Source organism: Nematostella vectensis, chromosome 8, assembly GCF_932526225.1.
Source record: "Nematostella vectensis chromosome 8, jaNemVect1.1, whole genome shotgun sequence".
NCBI lineage: Eukaryota > Metazoa > Cnidaria > Anthozoa > Actiniaria > Edwardsiidae > Nematostella > Nematostella vectensis.
In genome coordinates this window covers 4,195,859-4,212,359 of record NC_064041.1, presented here as the reverse complement: position 1 = coordinate 4,212,359, position 16,501 = coordinate 4,195,859, and the positions used below count along the sequence as shown (strand labels likewise).

General features: G+C 40.1%; 1 protein-coding gene across 1 annotated transcript; it reads right to left on the bottom strand.

Moving 5' to 3' along the window:
• Positions 1–8,239: 8,239 nt before the first annotated feature.
• On the bottom strand, positions 8,240–11,929 carry LOC116619389 (venom prothrombin activator vestarin-D2). Its single transcript, XM_032384138.2, has 4 exons — positions 11,576–11,929; positions 10,264–10,375; positions 8,815–8,943; positions 8,240–8,367 (listed from the first exon to the last, which is right to left on the bottom strand). Exons 1-4 carry the CDS (start codon positions 11,927–11,929, stop codon positions 8,240–8,242), a joined length of 723 nt encoding a protein of 240 aa, XP_032240029.2.
• Between the last annotated feature and the right edge of the window lie 4,572 nt (positions 11,930–16,501).

The following is a 16,501-nucleotide window of genomic DNA, read 5'->3' as shown; positions in this document are numbered from 1 at the left end:
ATCCTAAGGGTAATCACGCTCTTCTTTGTGCTATTGGGGCTGGACACAGTCCCAAGTTCTACTGATCCAAAGTATAAGTGTGGATCACCCCCACGATCACCTTGGCCCATACTCTCAACCTGGTTTTCTTGCTCTACTGTGCTGACCGGTGTTTCTTTCTTACCCTTAAGAGGACACAACTTTGCAAAGTGTCCCTCTTGTTGGCAATTTCTACATTTCTTTCTTAAGGCAGGACAAATACTTGGTTTTGTGAAACGGTGCTGAAAACCACAAAACTTACAGGTAGGATTAGGTGCTCTCTCCTTTCCTTGAACTGGGTGTACACTCAATGGCTGCTGTGAACCAGTTGGTGAAGCAAACTTGAATTTCTGCAACTCAGCAGCTTCATAGGTTCTACAGTAATCATGGGCACTTTGGAGTGTCAAATCTGGCTTTTTCAACAACTCCCCTCTCAACTCATTCGAGAGCACCCCTCCCACGATACGATCTCTGATCAGTGAATCTCTGAGGGTCCCAAACTCACATGTCAACGATAAGCGTTTCAGCTCACTCACGAAATTGTCCATCCTCTCACCTTCTTTCTGGTTTCTTTGATTAAACACAAGGCGCTCATAGATGACGTTTCTTGCTCCCTGACAGTGTTCCTTGAACTTTCTACACACATCTTCATAAGATTCATTGCTTTCTCCTTCGTTGAAAACAAAATGACTATATTCTTCAATTGCATCTGCTCCAGCACAATTGAGTAGCAAGTTCACCTTCAACTTGTCAGGTTTCTCATCCTTTCCTTTCGCCACTAGGTAAATTTCGAACTGCATAATAAATTTCCTCCAATTTTCTGAGGCTTGGGCATCCAGCACCAGTGGACCAGGAGTCCTGTGCGACTCTACTTCTGCCATAATTTCAATTCTTTTCTCGATATTCTTTACCTTGATTCTCGTTAAACTTTTACTTGACTTCTGACACCATGTTATAAGTTCAGATCCTCACGATTATGCTTTCAATTCGTGGTTTAATTCAACTAATATTTCTCAATATCTAAATTACAACTAACTCCGAGCTTCAACGAGGAACCAGCCCCTACGGGGGGTCCCAATCAAACATCAGAGGCCACAGGGAACCCAAGGAGGGCAATATACATATTACAACACTTAGGCTACCTGTGGCAGCACGATTCTAGATTTACCTTTCCTATAAGTCTATCTACCTATCCGTCCCTCCCTCCATCCATCCATCCATCCATGTCGAAAACGTGTAAGCCTGCGATGCTCAGAGGTCTGCGGTATACTCTGCCTGAAAGCGAGGCGGCTTTTGTGGAAGACTCTTTTCGTTCGCGAAATTCGGAGGGACGCTCACTACTCACACAAATGCAATCGCCGTCTGCGGTAAACCCACCATAAAAGATGTTTATAACCGTATATTTTGGCCAGGGTTGTTTCAAGGACTGTCTAGCATGTTCTATAACCAGATATTTGATGAAGTTTGAATTGTTTTGCTATAAAGAGACTCGCTCCGCCTCGGCCTTTTTTCTCTGCAGCTCGTAATGCAAATATTTCTTAGTTCTAACAACTTCAAAGGACACATGTGATTTCGAAAGAAGAAGAGAATCAATAACAGCGAAGATAAGTTTTGTGTTTATTGTTTTGTATGCAATTTTGAACAGTGTCTCAAGCATTTTGTTGTTAACCATTCGCCATCAGTAGCGAGCGTTTGGTGTCTTATCCCAATAAAGAGTCAAATTTATAACAAGAATGCCGGTCTCGTTACGTTAAATCCCATTCTCTTCGGTATGTCTAGCACCGTATTACGACGTAAAGCCCCGTGCCAGCACAAGCAAGCATTGCTGGCGAATTCTTGCTCGACTGACCACAAGACAAAGGAAATGTCAGAAAGTCAATTTCCATTTTGACATTTTCTTTGTCCTATAGTCAGTCGAGCGGAAATTCGCCAGCAATGCTGGCTGGTGCTGGCGCAGTTTGCACGGGGCTTTAATGTGCACGAGCACCCGAGAAAACAGCTCACCAGCAGGTACAAAATGCAGACTACATTTTTCGGTGATTCCTTTTGTAGCCCGAGTTAGTTTATTCAAATAAAACCCTAAATTGTCGATCTAGTGAGTTCAAAGTATTCTATATTTGTTGAAAAAGGGCAAGCAAATCTGAATTGAGATTTTTGTCTAATCTTGGTATCGCATATGATTTTTCGTGTCCACACCACAGGCTTCCCAGTCGGTTGATTTGTATTTTTATTTCATATAGATAGATAGAAACTTTATTAAAGTGTCATAAACAACCTCTAGCCGGGGATAAGACCCCTACTAATTGGGGGACACAAAAAAAAAAAAGATAAAATTATAAAAATTATACTGATTATTAAAAATTTAAAATTGTAGATTCTTACTGATAAAGCTAAATAAATATATATATATATATATAAATACATGTAAATTGATTGTAATCTATATGAAATTATGAAAAAAAAAAAAAAAATTTTGACTAGATTTAAAAATTATCATGCGGAAACATAGGGCACAGCCCTTGCAATTTTCTATAAATTCGAAATCCTTTTTTCTCATAGTCACTTTAAAACTTTTTAAACTGTCAATTGATCTTTCTGCCCTAGGTAGGCTATTCCATAGTTTAGCCCCCATATATCTTAGGGAATGTTTCCCGTAAGTGACTGTGTTAAATCTTGGAATAACAAAATCGGACAATCTTAAATTATAGTTCGTGTTTTTTTTAGAAAACAAATCACTAATCCCAGATGGACAAAGGCCATTTTTAACTTTGTACATTAAGATGCAAATGTCTTGCAGTCTACGATTACGTAGAGTAGATAAATTAGCCTTTATTAATAGTCCGTGGTAAGTGCAATTCCAGTCTTTAAAAACAGCTCTTGAGGCACGTTCCTGTAAACGCTCAAGCTTCCTACTATCGCTTGCCTTACAAAAATGCCAGGTCAAGTGGCAGTATGTCAAATAAGGCAGATCAGCGGTCTTTTTAGCGCATGCGCGAGTTTCATATAGTGGATGCGATTTTTCGTGTCCACACCACAGGTTTCCCAGTCGGCTGATATGTATTCTGATTTCATGCTGATCAGCGGTCTTTTTAGCGCATGCGCGAGTTTCATATAGTGGATGCGATTTTTCGTGTCCACACCAAGGCTTCCCAGTCGGCTGATTTGTATTTTGATTTCATGCTGATCAGCGGTCTTTTTCGAGAACCCCTGTACTTAAACATTTTCGTTCCGTCCTCCGAGCATTCACTTTCTATTAGAAAGTTCTAGTTTATTGTATTAAACGTTTTCCGTTGACTATGTACACTATAGAATCGTAATTTTAGTGGCACTGGATTTTTTTTACAATATGCTGCTAAATGTCGACAGTTCTCAATTTGCTAAAATATCATGGTATATTGTCAACCTTGTGAGCTCAAAGTATTACATATTTGTTTAGAAAGGCAAGCGAATCTGATGAGCTTTGTTGTCGAAAAAAAAGTTTTTTCTTGCTTGTATACACTATAAACAGTGCCGTACATTACTATTTTTGGTTTTATCGATTTACCTACTTATTATGCAAATATTCAAAATGGCCGCGCGGAGTTTGAAACTTGAATTTGTTTTGTTAGCGAGACGTCGCATCGCAAAAATCGACCAAAACAGCAAAATATCCTGCTCTATACCAAGTTTGATATTTGATTGATGAGTTCCTGTGCTCGAAAGTAAAATATCGTTTGGGAAACCTTTTCAAATTGAGCGCTTTTATTGGAGACTGCCGTAAAATCGAACTCTTTTCGTAATGTTTACGTTTAGAAAAAGAGAAATATGAGTGTGATGGACCAAATTCTACGGCTTAGAACCTTGACAGGACTAAACTAGGATAAATGGGGATCATGGCATACTAAAACAATTTTCACCACAAGCCGAAACGAGTGCCCACAGGGTATGGTGAAAGTTGAGGAGAGCGGAGGTTGAATTGTGAGGACGAAAGTGCGAGTCAAGGCCCAACGTCTATACAAAAGGGAAAAATCGCCGAAGAATAGGTATGAAAATTCGTGTCAACATTTAGACGAAAAGCATTTTACCCTACCCTTGTCTCTCGGGGGTTCGCTTCTTATCATTCTTTAGCTAAATGTCTGCGACCACCACAACAACATTGGGGGGGGGGGGGGGCACTCTAGCTGTAAACATGACTGTTGGTTCCGACAGATACGAACATTTTATGCCCCCAAAAGAATGGAACCGCGCCACCCATAAGAATATACCTGCATCTGAACTCTATACCCAAAACTCCACCAAGAATAGATAGCCCCCCCCCTTCCCCCCAAAAAAGTAACCCAAATCTGAGTTCTATTCGTAAATCATACAAAAGCTTGAAACTTGCCAGTCCCGTAAAAATGTTTTAGAAGGAAAATTTGCTTATCAAATTTAATTTATTTTTATTCCCTTTTATAAAATAAAACTCTATCCTCCTCACCTCCAAGGCCCTAGTCATCAAACCCGGTACAATTTTACTTCCTTGTCTTCGCACCTTGTGTGAGCACACCACATGTGACATGCCCTCAGTCATCACAACCTCACTCCCCTTACCATGCATTTCTCAACCATTAATTTTACACTCTATGCCTTTTCCTATTTGTCTGCACACACCATAAAATAGCCCTCATTGAGTAAGCGCATTACATAGCCACTCAAACCAGTGCCCCCTCTAAAATCTAATGCTAGAGGGGCATAATATGTTAAAATAAGCATTTGCGATAAAAACTTTTTGATGAATTAGCCCCCCCTACTCATCTTCAAAAATACCCAAACCTGAGTTCTATACATAAAATATACCAAGCATAGAAACTTACCTCCCAAATAAATAACCAAACCTAAATTCTATAGCCCAAGCATACAAAATCTTGCTATAAGGGAGCTTCAACTCTCAGATTTGCTTATTAAATAAAATCAATTTTATTCCATTTTTATAAAAAAGACAACAAACAAACTCTGTGCAATAGTCACTGAGATAAAAAATGCTCCTGAAGTATCACCAAATATAAATATTTATTTTCCATACAGTATGATATCTATGACTGCACAATCATTCTCCTAGAATCTCCAAGGCCTAGTAATCAAACCTGGTACAAGAGGGGTAAAAAGAAGGGCATAATATGCTAAAATAAGCATTTGCGATAAGGACTTTTTGTCAAATTAGCCCCCCCCCCCCCAAAAAAAAAAATACCCAAACCTGAGTTCTATACATAAAATATACCAAGTATAGAAACTTACCTCCCAAACAATTACTCAAACCTATATACCCCAAACATATAAATTCTTAATATCACTATAGTTTTAAAGGGGAGCTTCAACACTCAGACTTGCCTATCAAATCAAATTAATTTAATTCCCTTTTTATAAAAAAAAAAGAATCTTTGCGCATATAATAGAGACTGGCGAGTGAAAATATAAGCCTGAAGTATCACCAAATATGAATAGATATTTTCCATATGATATCTGCTCTAGTGAAGCTTGGAGCCTCTGGTACCCAGGGTATGACTATACTCCTATTCTCCTATTATCTCCAAGGCCTAGTAATCAAACATGGTACAAGTTTACTTCATCTTCACAACCTGTGTCAGCACCCCCAATTAGACATACCCTTAGTCACCACCCCTTTGCCCTTACCATGCCTTTTCCTCACCCTAGTTTACACTTTATGCCTTTTTTCATTTGTCTGCACACACAATGAAATACACCCTCAATGGCTCTAACTTGGTGTAAGAACCTGTGTATTAAGCACGATTTGTGTCACAAAACTTCCTTTTTTAATAAAATGAATCATGATGAAAACAGAGCTGGATACAATGAAGTCCTTTGGGGATGGTTCTGACACTGAGGTATACATACACCCCTCATTGAATAAGCACATTACATAGCCCCTCAAACAAGTGCCCCCTCTAAAATCCATTTATAAAAAAAAGCCATAATGTGAGCATTTGTGGTAAGGACTTTTTTTACAACGAGTAATAGCAAACTAATGCAGCAATGAATAATGACTGCCATCCCTAAGATTTACTGATCATAGCAAATCTATTTATTCCAGGATTAAATATAAACATCTAAACAGTACTTTCATGTAGTGTCTTTAAATTGCATACAACAAACAGTGAATCGCGGCCAATCTGTATACGATTTAGCTTCATTTTTTTTAATAAGACTCGCTGCCATTCTGTATAAGATTCATTTTAGTTTCAATATCCCAGCTAAAATTTTTCTTGGAGTGTCTTCATTCCGAGTGCGAAAGCAAGATAAATCCAGGGAAATTTTGTGCATTTGTATGACTTGATGAAACGTACAACTAGATAATTGGTGATCAATGTTATAGCCTGCTAGCAGTGGCTTACCCTTCCGCGTTCATTACAGTACGATTCGGTGAAGTCGTAAAAATAACCCTGCAAATGAGGTCTGTTGCCGATGAGAAACAACACAAATAGGGTATATATGACGCACTGAGTCGCTGAAATCCCTGCTTAAACAGATAAGAAGAAATCACTGCTAGCAGAGAGTTAAAAAGCGGCGTTCAACATGATTTTCCCGATTCAACGGAACCGCCATTTTGTTTTCCCACTCTGAGTTGAGGCGTGTCCGCGTGAGACTGGGCATAGTAATCCTCATCTCTGATTGGTTAATCAGATTGTTTATCAAATGTAACCAAAAATGGTAATGTTCCGCACTGATAAACACCCTTCCCGACTGTGTTCTTGTAACGGAAAAAAATTACTCGCGCCAGCGAGTGATCGCTAAAATCCGTTGGCACTTATTTTTTACTTTGCACAGTTTAGCGAGCTATTTTGGGCTTTGAAATGCTGATTTTGCAATCGTGTATTCGTTTACCTTTTCGAGTGTTTATGGGTACTCGAATAGATGCAAAGAAGTTGTAAAATATCGGAAGTGACGTCACGGACAAGCGTTTGTGACCATTGATCCAGCCGTTAGTGGGGCCGATGAGGGCTAGCGACGGCTGGAAATCGAGCCTAATAAAGTTACAGAACCCTAACGTTTTAGATAACTACAGGTCTCCTGCGCGATAGCCACATGCTCTTTTAGACAATTTAGAAAAATAACAGCCATTCATTGATATTGTATTTGCAATGTTGTATGTCGTATGCTCTGATTAGTTGCCACAAGTGGTCTATAAGTCACTGTGGTCCGCAATAAACAGAGAATACGATGCAAGAGCTTGGATTCTGGCTTTCGATTCCATAAGATCGTTGTTCTATCTCATTTGCATATCCGTAGACGAATAATCTTTGAAATGGGTAGTCCTTTAGATGGAGTTTGCCTCAGATCTAATGCCGCCATATCCATGAGCGTATCTAGTGTGTGCCATATCTAGGGGTGTACCTAGGGGTGTGTGCTATTTCCGTGGGTGTACCTGGGGAGTGTGTGCCATATCTAGGGGTGTACTTAGGGTGTGTGTGCAATACCCAGGGGTGTATCTAGGGGTGTGTGCCGTATCTAGGGGTGTACCTAGGGGGTGTGTGCCATATCTAGGGGTGTACCTAGGGGATGTGTGCAATATCTAGGGGTGTACCTAGGGAGAGTGTGCCATATCTAGGGGTGTACCTAGGGAGTGTGTGCCATATCTAGGGGTGTACCTAGGGGTGTGTGCCATATCTAGGGGTGTACCTAGGGGTGTGTTCAATATCTAGGGGTTTACCTAGGGAGTGTGTGCCATATCTAGGGGTGTACCTAGGGGGTGTGTGCCATATCTAGGGGTGTACCTAGGGGGAGTGTGCCATATCTAGGGGTGTACCTAGGGGATGTGTGCAATATCTAGGGGTGTACCTAGGGGGTGTGTGCCATATCTAGGGGTGTACCTATGGGGTGTGTTCAATATCCAGGGGTGTACCTATGGTATGTGTGCAATACCCAGGGGTGTATCTAGGGGTGTGTGCCGTATCTAGGGGTGTACCTAGGGGATGTGTGCCGTATCTAGGGGTGTAGCTAGGGGGTGTGTGCCTTATCCAGGGGTGTACCTAGTGGCGTGTGTTGATAGTTAGAGGTCCTTCTATCAAGTTCATATATAATATTTAACAATGCTGTGCTCTATTTACCAACATTTCGAACCATTTCCTATTTCCCCTTGAGGTTGGAGTTATGTGAATAAGGACAGACAAGTTCTTGTGTCTTTTTAGAAGCTGATAACACAATTTATAATATTACAGGTGACTATTGAAGTGAATTGATAAAAGATTTATTCGAGATGAATTGTCTTACCCATGTATCCCTCTTCGAACTTTGCCATTGAGCGAAAAGATCCCTCGGGCGTGAATGTAGTCCGTGTAGCTTCAAATGTCAAGTTCAACGTCATCATCCACCCTCCTGGAAAAATTTGAGATTTTTAAACATCAGATACAAGAATAAAACAAATATTTGAAAAAAAAGTAACGTATAAAAAAAAGTTACTTGGACTAGTAAATGTCAAATTCGAGTCATAAGGGTCACAGTATTGTAAATTTACATTGTATTTACTTTGGTCACTAGACCACCAGCTTAATTCAAAGGTTGTGAGTGATGGAGCTCCCTTGAGAATATTGTCTACAATTTTTTAAGGTCAACTTGTTGTTTTTAGGTCCCAAAATGTGAGTTTGACCTCGTGCTTCAGGCACCCCCTTACACTTTAAATCGTTCTTAACCCTCCCAAACCAGTCCCACCAAACATACCGTCCCCCTACGCCATCCATCTTCCAAAACACCATCCCCCACCCACGTCCTCTGAAAAAAATCCTAAATCCGTGCGAGCAGTTTTTCATTATTATAATGATGTACCTTCTTCGTCCACCATGTCGCAATATACAGGAAATACGGATCCTGTGTTTTCCGGGTCGATGAAGTACTTCCCACTTCCGCGGCTCCTTCCTTGGTCTAGAATATTTTTGCATGACAAACCTGGCGGCTCTGAAAGATGGAATAACACATGAGACCCTAATCTATATAGCTTTCGTAGGCGGTCATCTCAGGGATATAAAACAGAGTTGAACCCTAAAGGATGCAAAATGGGTTTTGGTTAACAGGATTGTTAAAACCTGTTGAAAAGCAAGATGGAGGGGTCTTGACCTAAACCAGCTCAAGACTCCCTTGGGGTAGCACACCTATAAAAAGTGAAACGATGAAAAACTCCTAATATATAGATTTATGCATTGCCTAAAAGCGTAACTCTAGCTACGTTTTAAAATTTAAATATAAAGCCTTAAGCTTGGTTGTCTGATGATGTTTCTACCATGAGATATCAATATTTTATGACGGAAGGACGGACTACCTAGGGGATGTGTGCCTTATCCAGGGGTGTACCTAGGGGTGTGTGCCATATCTAGGGATGTACCTACGGGAGGGTGTGCAACATCTAGGGGTGTACCTAGGGGTGTGTGCCATATCTAGGGGTGTACCTAGGGGAGGGTGTGCAATATCTAGGGATGTACCTAGGGTGTGTGTGCCATATCTAGGGGGTACAAAGGGGGTGTGTTTCATATCTATGGGTGTACCTAAAGGGTGTGTGCTGTATCCAGGGGTGTACCTAGGGGATGTGTGCAATATCCAAGGGTGTACCTAGGGGGAGGGGTTCGCAATATCTAGGGGTGTACCTAGGGGATGTGTGCAATATCTAGGGGTGTACCTAGGGGGTGTGTGCGATATCTAGGGGTGTACCTATGGGATGCGTGCAATATCCAGGGGTGTACCTAGGGAGTGTGTGCTATATCTAGATCTTTGGATTTCTTTGCAAAATGTTATCCATTACTGAGTTATCACATCCCATTTTCTAGGATTTCCTTTCCCCAACCTTGATTATTTCTCACTAATTCGGATATTAAATTATGACCAACTGTAATTAGCTGGGCCCAAAAGAAAATACAAACGAGAATTGTGAGAACCGTCAAACAGAGAGATTTGTCAAATTATCGGTACTTTAAACTTTGTTTCTAAATTCTGAAGCAATGATTATGACACTCCGGGTTAACGATTTGTATACAGTCGATTGACAAAACGTTGTCGTCAGCCGGCTTTACGACTACCCGACAAGTCCGCATGTAAGCATGGGTAAAAACCACTGAAGCGCCTAGTGCATATATCAGCCACTGCATAACTTCAGACTTAGACGCGGTAGCGGTGGCTAATATACGCAGCTAGGCGCTTCAGTGGTTTTTACCTATGCTTACATGCGGGCATGTCGGGTAGTCGTAAAGCCGGCTGACGACAACGTTTTGTCAATCGACTGTATACCTTCACAATGTCTTCCTGTGTACCCAGGACGACAGGCGCACGTGAAGTTGTCGTCATTGTAACTTGCTTGGCAGCTGCCGTTATTCTGGCAAGGTCGGAAGAAACACTGGGTCTGTAAAGATCATATAAAAATCGTTTTATTTTTTACAATAATTTGGATCTTACGCACGCTCTGATTGGTCCGATTAACACACTTTAGGAAAGTCGTGCGATGACCCAGCACAAAATAATGTAAAGAGAATTCTTACAGCATCAACAAACAACCCTGTGTTCCAACGATGATTTGCATTTGATCACTAAAAAAAATATTTCCTTTTTTTGAGGGGGGGGCATGCCCTATTTAAGTTAATTCCTCTGAATTGCATTGGTCTATTTTTGCTCGAAAAATGTATGCGGAATCTCGGGTTTCCAATATTCTGTCATTCGACATTCCACACGCCAAGGCTAGTACTTCGTGGATGTCATAAGGATTCTCATATTAGAGACGATCTCACAATTGAGTTCCTAAAATCAGACTACATGAAGTATATTGCTAAAGTCATCTCTCAAAATGATCCAGCCGCTCAAACCATGAAAGCTTTTAGCGAAGATTTGCGCTGAACAAACACGACCCAACTAGTAGAACCACCGAAAAATTAAGTAAATGCTGTTTAAAATACAAAACAAAAGTTCCCTATCTTCAAACTATGTATCTCTTGCGCGAGCTGACGTGGATTGGAATGACACCACAGTATTATAAAAGAATATTTTTTTATGTTTCGTTATTTTCCTTTTAAGGTGAATAAAAGATAATTATATTTTCAAGAAGAGCGAATCTAGCGGCATCTGATAATGCATAGATGTATTAATAAAATTTTAAAAAAATACGAAAATCGCGCAGAAAAGTAGTCTTCTTTAGGGAACTTAGTATAGCTTTTTATCCAAAACAACCTCGGCGCGCCACCTTAAAGGCTATCCTTTGTCTCAAAACAAATCAAAGCAATCATACAACAATTTTCACTATACAAAATTAATTTTCTGCCCCAAAATGGAAAATTTGTGTATATATTTAGAAGACCTGATCTTATAACATTTGAAGAAATATATATATTTAGGGCTGAAAAATAACCATTCGAAACAACTTTTCACGATTATTATATCGTTTTTTCGCTTGGTGTCAGTATCGGCTATTCGGTATCTTTGACATTGCAATCTGTCATAAATTGTGGCAGAATTTGAAACAGCATTATGCATAATGATAGAAAATTCCTGATCATAAAGTCACTTAAATTTAATGCTGTAGTGGGTCTGGTGTTTGTTTGTACTTACTTACATCAATACTATAATGGGTCCAACTGGTGTTATTCTGTACTTTAGTGGACGAGTTATAGATGTCGGTAGATAGCACTTCGCACAACAACTTGGACCTGCCGTCAGGTGTGTTCGCGAGGTTCAGCGAAAAGCAAGACTCATTCCGCAGACACGCCAAAACACACGCGCCTGGTCTTTCCACAATCAATGTTAGCTTTTCTGACACGTTCAAGTATTTGTTACTGTGTTTACGGAATTTTCCAAGACTTTTGGCATTTCTTCTATTAAGACCATTTGAAACAAGAAATACCTCCGCATTTGCCGACAATATGTACGACAACTGTACAATAATGTAACACGATAATGCTGCATCCATGTCTCTGGTTCCTAATGAACTTCGATCAACTCAAAGTATTTGTTATTTAAAAGCGCTTGTTTGAGCCTCGGATTTCCTCGGATACCGTTCTATACAATGCGTGCTACACAATAGCCTTGAGCGTTCACTATGGAGACAATAATGCCCATGGCCACATACTGTATATCAGAATTTTGTTACGATCTGACTAATTTCACCTAATCGTAACAAGGGAAAAGTGAATATTTTTTTTCGAAATTGGTTTCTTTCATGTAAATATCCGGGTTAATCCCTAGTGTTCTCTTCGGAATTCCTGTAGTTGGCCGTGAGGTAAGAGGGGCCTGGGCACTCTGACGTCACAACTGTACCAACCACAGAGAGAATAACCAAGGGGGACTAGAGGGACTAAATCCCTTTCTGCGCCACAATTCCCCTTAAGAACAACACACAAGGCTAATGTAGTAATGTAACTAGCTTTATTGAGAAAACAGTCAAGACACAACTTCAAATTATATTTTATTTTCCCGAACTCTAAAAATAAAAGAAACACACTTCTTCTCCAGTATTCGAACTCACCACGAGAGTATGAATAAGAAAGGAACTCTTTGTTATTACCCGCCCGCCATGTCAATTCCCATCTTTTTTTTTGTTTTTTAATAACAGCATTACTCGCCCTTTCCCGCGCTTTTGTATCGCCTTCTTGCCTTAACGTGATAAAAGGACTGTGATATTGAAATCGAAATAAGTTAAAGAAGGCCAATTACGCCGCCATTTTATGCTCCCGCTCAATGGCTAATTTAAGCAAGTAAATAAGGCTCAGTTCAAACGCCGTATTATCCATGAGCCGTATTCAATACAGATGCATGCAAATGAATATAGTCGATTGTTTCATCTTCCTTTCCAGTATTCGCATGTACTTGCATGTAGGTATTCTCAAACAATTATCGTCAATGACATATCAGAAGTCATCCTTTATTTTGAAGTTTCCTTGCGAATAAACAACTGTATTTTCAATGATAAACAATAACGAAGGAGTGGGCGATCGGCATTCTTTAAAGTCCGTAGGTCCGACTCTTTTGTTTTTGTTTTGAAAATTCAAAACTTGCGTCATTTTACAAAATACAACTTTCCCTGTATTATTTGATACTTTAAAAATATAATTGACCTATTTATAGTCATCGGATGGATTGAAATTAATCGTGATTAAAGCGGATTTTATTCACTTACTGAGACGAACGCCTCATTTACACGATTTCATTTCTGCATATATTACTATAGTCTCAATCTCTACCAAGTCATTGTGCAAAATCATCTCAAGCTGGATTGATTTCGCTGTATTTACTCGTGTTTCCATTTGCGACCCGATCAAGACCCGATACAAGTGGCGAGGCTCGAGATTAGAATTATCTATTGCCTGCTTTAGACAAATGCAGTTTACTTCAAGACGTAAATAAATGTACTTTGGACACTCATCATAAGTGGACTTGAGGTACTTAACTTGATTACTTAATCTATTTTGAAGTGGAAGAATTTTTTAGCTTATTGATGAAAATCGTCTCCTACAAATCGCGATATATATTAAATGAATCCCAAAGAAGTAATTACTACATCGCAACACTTGACCGGCTACCCATAAGACAAATTTTGTTTTCTTACTATAAAATATCTTGATCTTTCTCATTAAATGTCATGATTTTTTCACCACGTAGATTTCAATAAGTAGAGCATATGTGTAAATTGAGACAAGTTCCAACAGAATATCGAGCAGTTTTCATCAATATTCATAAAAAAGTATAAATAACTCAACTAGAAAAGCCTAAGCCTGCTGCTTTGGTTTGGTAACTTTTTTAGAGTAAACATGTCAGTAGCCATGTGTAGTGTAAGATATGTGAAACTATGAAAGTTATTTTGGTATTTTAGTGCTTATTTTTTGGTTTTTTGGTCCTTCCTTTAGATAATTTTTGTCTTCCCCCTAAAATAACTCATTGAATGTCATTTTCAATGAAATCTAGAGCCTTGTGTTGTCTTTCTAGTGCTATTAATATGTATATGCTATAATTTAAAGTCTGGATATTCTATAGCCATCTTATTTACTGCAAAATAAAAATGTTTGAACAATATGATAGCATAAAAATAGATATTGTTATTTACTTTGCACTAACATAATAAATTTAATATAAATTATATTGTTAATACAATATAGCTCACTTTGGGTGTTAACATAAATTTACCCCTAAGTGATAGCACATTGAGGGCAGTGAACAAATAAAATGTTTAAAAAATATTAAACAATTTTCAAACACATAATGTGTATGAATAAAAGTCAGAAGTGACAAAGCGTACCGCCCTTCGCTGCACTTTATCCTGCTCGTTTAGTAGATTTTAAGTATGAGGGGCCCAAACTGCACATGCGTAGTTCATGATCGGGCGGACCAAGCCAAAGTACGCTGCTTCCCTAGTCTTCACATCGCAGAAGTACAGGTTTATCATGAAAAGGCCTAGGATCTCGTTCGCCCTTTTCGTGACCTCAGCGACGTGCTTGTGCGAGCGGAGGTTGTGTGTTATAGTAACATCTAGGTACTTCACTTCCTTGACGGAGTCGAGCGCGCTACCCCTTAGGTGGTACGAATATGGGATGTAATTGCGCGTTTTCGTCGAGATTCGCATGGTTTTTCACTTAGAGGGGGCAAAGTGCATTAGGCAGGTATCAGCCCAGGATGATAGGCTGTCAATATCGCGCTGCAGCTGATTACAGTCCTCCGGTGAACGCACGGTCCTGTAGCAGATACAATCATCCGCAAAACGGAACTCTGAGCCGCTACTCACAACATTGACGATATCGTTAATAAATAAATTAAACAATACCGGTCCTAGAACGGTGCCTTGAGAGACGCCAGATGTCACGTGCGCCCACTCCGACTTTGATCCATACACCACTACCCGCTGCCTCCGGTGACATAAGAAGGCATCAATCCATAATAGCGTAGAACCTCATATGCCATCGCTGGCGAGCTTGGACTTTAGTCTTTCGTGCGGGACCTTGTCCAATGCTTTCGCAAAATCGATTATGAAAGCGTCGGTCTGCAATCCAAATTCAATAGCAAGAGCCCAGTCATGAATTACATGACACAGCTGTGTCACGCAACTATGATCCTCCTGAACGCGTGCTGGCGGTCTGACAATATGTTGTGAGATCCAATGTGAGCCATTATGTTAGTACAAATGATATGCTCCAGGACTTTGCACACAATACTAGTCAATGAGATTGGCCGATAGTTTTATTGCATGGGATCTATCGCCATTTTTGAAGAGCGGGCACACATTAGCGATGCGCCAGTCCTCCAAAAGTCAATTAGACTTTTGGAAAATGTGCGTCAGCATAGGTGTAATAGTGGTTGCTACCTCTTTAAGGATTGTAGGGTGCAACCCGTCGGGGCCGGCTGATTTTGATGTCTTGAGACCTTCTACGAATTTTAAGACGCCACCCTGTGTTACACGAATGTCAGTCATTTTCGGGCACCTGCGTTGGAGATGAGGGATCGAGTTAGTGTTCTCAGAGGAGAAGTTAAGGCAGAAATGCTGGTTTAAGACTGTCGCTTTCTCTGTATCTGATTTAGCGAGGGAGTGGTCATGGCTTTTGAGGGGTGGCATAGATTGGCCGTTTTTACGCTGGGAGGCGATGAGCTTCCAGAAGAGCTTGGAATTTAATCGGACATCCCCAATGACATCGGTGATGTAGTTATTGTAACTGCGTTCGTCTTGCATGTAGAAGGCCGGGTAATGGAGGTAGCGTTGTATTGTCGGCAGTTTTCAGGAGATGACGTCATCAGAGGTGTGAACGACGAGCCCAGAACTGGGTCTGTACCAGTTGATTCCAATGGAATATTTGTTGACAAAAGTCATGACATGACATGAAATATGTCGAGGAGAAGTTAGGAAATAGACAGGCACAACAGATCCAGGTCAGCTTGGAGTTATTGCAGAATGCCTCGTAAGGATTGCGTAGATTGGTAAATACACTTTTGTGATACCACAAAAGACACTCCTCGCACTCGAAAGCAGCTTGATGAGATTTAACAGGCTTCATACAAGCTCCGCAAGGGTGCTTGCAAGGTCCAGGGTTGTTCAGAAAACCCGTATCCCCTGCCATGACGAGTAATAACAGCAAATAGCCGATATGGACCGTGACTCAGATAGCTTGACGCGACGCGTAATAATAAAGATAATAGTAATAATACAGATAATAAGTTGTATAATCGCAGAAATTATCCACATGTTCATACAGTCAGTAGAAATTTGACAAGTTCTGTGGTATTTTTTGATAGAAGAACTGGCATTTGACAATGGCCATTTGCCGTTTGCACTGACAACGTTTATTGAAATAGGTGTATATAGCGACTGATAGAATAGGGTTATACTGCTAAATCTTCATATTACCATTAACATGGTTTGATTTTTTTCAAGTCTCCAGGTAAAGGGAATAAAGAGTAAAGGTATGCTAAATCTATCTATGAAGGTCCTTTGCACCGGCTCTGCTAATACGGTATTTTTCCCCGTCTCTTGCCTTATATTCGAAGTAAGTAATTTTATACT